The 4679-nt window shown below is 38.1% G+C and overlaps 1 protein-coding gene across 2 annotated transcripts; it reads right to left on the bottom strand.

Moving 5' to 3' along the window:
- Positions 1-204: 204 nt before the first annotated feature.
- On the bottom strand, positions 205-4138 carry LOC109202425 (small ubiquitin-related modifier 2). 2 transcript variants are annotated; one of them, XM_019359809.2, is made up of 4 exons: positions 4115-4138; positions 3427-3558; positions 2419-2490; positions 205-625 (listed from the first exon to the last, which is right to left on the bottom strand). In XM_019359809.2, exons 1-4 carry the CDS (start codon positions 4121-4123, stop codon positions 560-562), a joined length of 279 nt encoding a protein of 92 aa, XP_019215354.1. In that variant the 5' UTR covers positions 4124-4138; the 3' UTR covers positions 205-559. The 2 variants fall into 2 exon arrangements, with proteins under 2 accessions (XP_019215354.1, XP_025764032.1); XM_025908247.1 differs by lacking the exon at positions 4115-4138 and adding an exon at positions 3650-3714.
- Between the last annotated feature and the right edge of the window lie 541 nt (positions 4139-4679).

Here is a 4679-nt window from a genome sequence, read left to right on the forward strand (position 1 = left end):
GAGAAGTAAATTCAAACCAATAATTTTTAAATGACTGCAATTGTAGCTGCAAACAGTGTTTTCAGATGTGACGAAAACACACGTACACACAGATTTGAAAAAAAAAAAAAAAAAAAAGACTCAATTTATTCCAATAATACATTTTTATAATAACAACAGATGTCAGTGAATTTAAAACAGGGTTACATCAATCAAACCTCCATCTTTAATCAAAGCCTTTGTAAGTATAAAAGCAAAAGCAGGACCAAGCGTTCTCTCTTCCCAAATTAAAAACAAAAAAAACAAACAACTCAAACAAAAACAGTTTTTCACTTCTTCGGCACGTTAGACTGACTGCAGCCTACATATTGTCTGCACTGCGCTGTTCAGACATGTTAATATGTCACGTAACATGGCAGTGTAATCAAACTCAACACTAGCTGTGATGCTGCCTTTGAGTATTTTGTGTAAATATTCCACTGGATCGTATCAACACTGGTCATGAGCATTTGAAGACTGGGTATAACAAAGATGTTCAGGGACGAAAGGGGGAGGTAGGGATGTTCATAGGAAACAGCCTTTAAAGAGGCGAGCCTCCAGTTTGCTGTTGGAACACGTCGATTGTATCTTCATCCTCCATTTCTAGCTGCAAAAAAAAGAAAGACAAGAAAACTTTAAATATTAGAAGGAAGTACAAATGCTTTAAAAGGAGGCCGTAGCCACCGTGATGCAACCCACTGGTATGTGAAAAGACTTGACAAACAAGTTATTACTCAGTGAGCTGTAGTATGAACCTCAGATCATACTTCTTTCTGAATGGACTTGATGTTTTAGGTTTGTTTCCCAAGCTCACAAACTCATCAAGAAAGTGATGTCACAGAGGAAGTAAGCCAGGGGCCATTTTCCCACGCACATACAATCACAAGTTCTTCAACAAAAGGATGGCCTGCCCTCTGGTGGCCATTAAAATATAAGGCAGATCAATGCTGACTACACTTTTTCAAGACCTGAGGCCTGTAGAAATCCTGAAGCAGGATTTGTACCCATCTCATTTACTTCAGGGTTATTTGTTGATATATTCTGAAAGCTGTTCATTTCTTGCTGTTCTGGAGAAGGTTATACTCAAGATAAAGATAAACAGGTAGAAAACTGCCTACTGAGCAATCACTTTTCTGGAAAAGTATCATCACCATTCCTGGAAGATCCAAAAATATTTAATAGGATCTAAAGTTTGTCTTTCCCACTTGCTCTTGGGAAGCAGCTTAATTTCAGCTTTTTTCCCCCACTTGTCAACTGCAAGTTCAAATGACATGTTTTAGGAGCATTAATGTGCTCCTAATACATAAGCGAATCTAAACATTAACTCAATGTAATAAAACAATTAAAATCCATCATTTTGTCCTGTGTTTTGATAACAGACCTGTAATACCTGTGTGTAAACTTACACAGTAATTATTATTCTGTGCTTAACCTCTTCAATTAGTTTTAAAATATCATAGCTTTTAATTAACCATATGCATGATTTGTCATATGTTTTTGATGTCACCCCTTTCATGTGAAGCTGCTTGTAGACAGGCTGCCAAACCCTGGGTTGATTTATCCAGTTGATATCAACCTTCATGTGAACTCTTAGGCTGACTGCCAAGGGTAGGGTGAGTGAAGCAGAGATCTGAGTATGTTGAACTTGCTTTGGAGTACAAGGTCTTGGTTGCTGTGTCTTTATATGGTTGGCAGTCTTAGTAGAGCAGCTGTGTGAAACACCAATTTATGTGTTGAGACATGGGCGGCTTTAATTTTTGTGTCCACAGCAGTTATGTGAATAACTATACTTAATGTATCAGAGTATTGTTTCTTACCTGATTTATCACCCAGTGTTTGACATAATGTTTTCCTTTAAACATCATAGTAAAAAAAGATTATGTTCTGCACTGACATAAAGGGGTACTGCAGATGCAACAAGGAGTTAGATCTGTTCATAACGGCTCTGTGCTTTTGAGTAAACCTCTATGCTTTTTCTGTATACAACAGTAAGTATTATAATCTTTCTCGTTTTAGTTGTAGTACAGTTGTAATGCAGAATTATTGCTTCTTTGAGTTCATGAAAGTAAATGGTATATGCTGGAAACATATCAGCTGAAATGCAATCTCGGGACTGCAAAAACAAACAAAAAACCTAAACCAAACCAAACAAGGATCATGTTGGCCTGACCTATATTAGCTATGTGGTAATCCATGACTTTACTGGAATGCACCAAACAGCTGACTGGTTTGTGGATTTTGAGTACTGTAACATAATGCATTGAGTTCACATGTAACTACTAATATGAGATGTAAGAGCCAAAGTAGCAAGACTATGAGGGCCAAGGTTTATTCAGCCGTAGTTCACAATAACGAAAAGTGATTCCAAAAGTGCACAAGAACAAGAGCATGTAGACTTACCTGAGAAGGTGTGTCTGTTTCATTGATGGGCTGACCGTCAAATCGAAATCGTATTTGCCTCATTGACAGCCCCTGAGTGGAAAAACAAAATGTTTACTTTTAAACTTCACAAGGTATTTTTGTGACCTCGGGTTTAAAACACCGACTGTGAATTGCAATGACTCATGTTTCAGGAAAACCATCTTTCCCTACTGACTGCTTAACCAAAAAACCCCTTCAAAATTTGATGGAAATAAAAAGGGTGGGACAAAAGGAAATTATGTGGTTAAACTTGCTCCAAGACCATTAGAACCGTAACAGACTGTCTAAAATTAAATAATACAATATATTACAAAGTTACATACATGAGAAATAGCTCTAACGTATACAAATAACACAATTTATAAACATCCAGAATATTGTAAAGATTAAATGTATATGATTGACATTTTAGTTTTAACTGCAAAACTTTGTTATTTTCACTATAGCGGATGTGCAAAATGGTGTAACTGTCTCAGTGTGTGCTGTGCATTAGATGGGGGAGGACTGATGTTGCACACCTAATATGTCTACAGTAGAACTGAGGTGTTTTTAAGACTCTTAACTTCCAGATAAATTTAAGGTTGTGTGGATTCCGCCAAACTTTTCCGGGTACCATGTGAGTAATGACAAAATGAAAACAAAGATTTGCTTCTTTAGGATCAAACCAAAAACTCTGCATATAGTTAAAGCAACAAAAAGCCTTGTTACCATAGTTAACAGATGTTTGCATTACCCTTATATTTTAGGCCATCTGATATACAGAAACATATTCTAAGCATAAGTAAATTAAGCAAATTAATGTTTTTTGGAAGGTTTACCTTGTTGGATGTCCAAATATACCCCCCCCCCATTTCTGATTTGGCAAGAACCATGTATTTTTAAATGTCAATTTCTTGGTCTCTTGCTTATGAATGATCAATTTCAGATGACCAGCAATACACTTAAAGATACTTATTAAAAAAAGTTAAGATTGTGTCCCAGTCTCACCTGCCGTTCACAATAAGCTTTCATCAGTTTGCTGAGAGGAGTGTGCCTTTTGATCTTAAACTGCACCACTGAGCCATCCTGTCCTGCCACCTTCAGGTTGATGTGCTCGTTGTTCTCCGTCTTTACTCCCTCCTAAGACAGAAAACAAGTTCATAGAAAGTCACACTATTTAGAAAAAAAGGGGGAGGTGTGACGATTTACAAGAAACTGCGCCCGCCATTACAAATTCCGAGTCATAGGTGTTTTGCATATCTCAGCGATACCTCATTGTCTTCAAACAAAAGTTAAGTTCACAATATGTGCGTGGATTTACGTTTTTTGTTTGTTTGTTTTATCCTCCGCGACAACTGCCTGCCTGATGTGCGTAGAGCTGAAGACTAGCGTGGGTACCGAGAGCAATGAGGACTGGATTTACAACTTCAACGTTAGCATTAGCTGTAGGCAACTCAAGCAACAATGGCCTTCAATACAACAAGATGCACTGCGGCCTAGCAAAGATTCAAATTATTCCACTTGTGCTATTAACAAAACCCTTATCTCTTTACCCAGGCTTATGGCTGGCGAGTCAGCACAACGGAACCCTTTATTTAAAATCTAAGATTCGTTTGCACATTACGACTTTTGCTCAAAAGGTTCCTTTTTGTACCGTTTATGTTACAAAAGGTGGTCGTCTTTCAGCCTTTCTTACCTTGGCCATGTCTCTGAGTATTGCACACCTTGTGCTTTTGGGCACTCCAGTGATGTTGCAGCTCTGAAATATGGCTAAACTGGTGGCAAGTGGCATCTTGGCAGCTGCACGCTTGACTTTTCTCAGTTCATGGGCAGTTATTTTGCGCCTTGGTTTGTCCACACGCTTCTTGCGACCCTGTTGACTATTTTGAATGAAACGCTTGATTGTTCGACGATCACGCTTCAGAAGCTTTGCAATTTTAAGACTGCTGTATCCCTCTGCAAGACATCTCACTATTTTTGACTTTTCTGAGCCTGTCAAGTCCTTCTTTTGACCCATTTTGCCAACGGAAAGGAAGTTGCCTAATAATTATGCACACCTGATATAGGGTGTTGATGTCATTAGACCACACCCCTTCTCATTACAGAGATGCACATCACCTAATATGCTTAATTGGTAGTAGGCTTTTGAGCCTATACAGCTTAGAGTAAGACAACATGCATGAAGAGGATGATGTGGACAAAATACTCTTTTGCCTAATAATTCTGCACTCCCTGTAATTATATTGCACAGTTAGGATATG

The sequence above is a fragment of the Oreochromis niloticus genome, linkage group LG6 (assembly GCF_001858045.2).
Source record: "Oreochromis niloticus isolate F11D_XX linkage group LG6, O_niloticus_UMD_NMBU, whole genome shotgun sequence".
Taxonomy (NCBI): Eukaryota; Metazoa; Chordata; class Actinopteri; order Cichliformes; family Cichlidae; genus Oreochromis; species Oreochromis niloticus.

What these genes read in the sequence shown, in the direction of transcription:
- LOC109202425 (XM_025908247.1), bottom strand. Translation starts at nt 3,676, where the DNA reads ATGCAAAACACCTATGACTCGGAATTT. An exon ending in ACACCTATGACTCGGAATTT is followed by an intron (nt 3,559 to 3,649) that starts GTAATGGCGGGC and finishes TTTCTGTCTTAG; the next exon opens with GAGGGAGTAAAGACGGAGAA. An exon ending in AAACAGACACACCTTCTCAG is followed by an intron (nt 626 to 2,418) that starts GTAAGTCTACAT and finishes TTTTTTTTGCAG; the next exon opens with CTAGAAATGGAGGATGAAGA.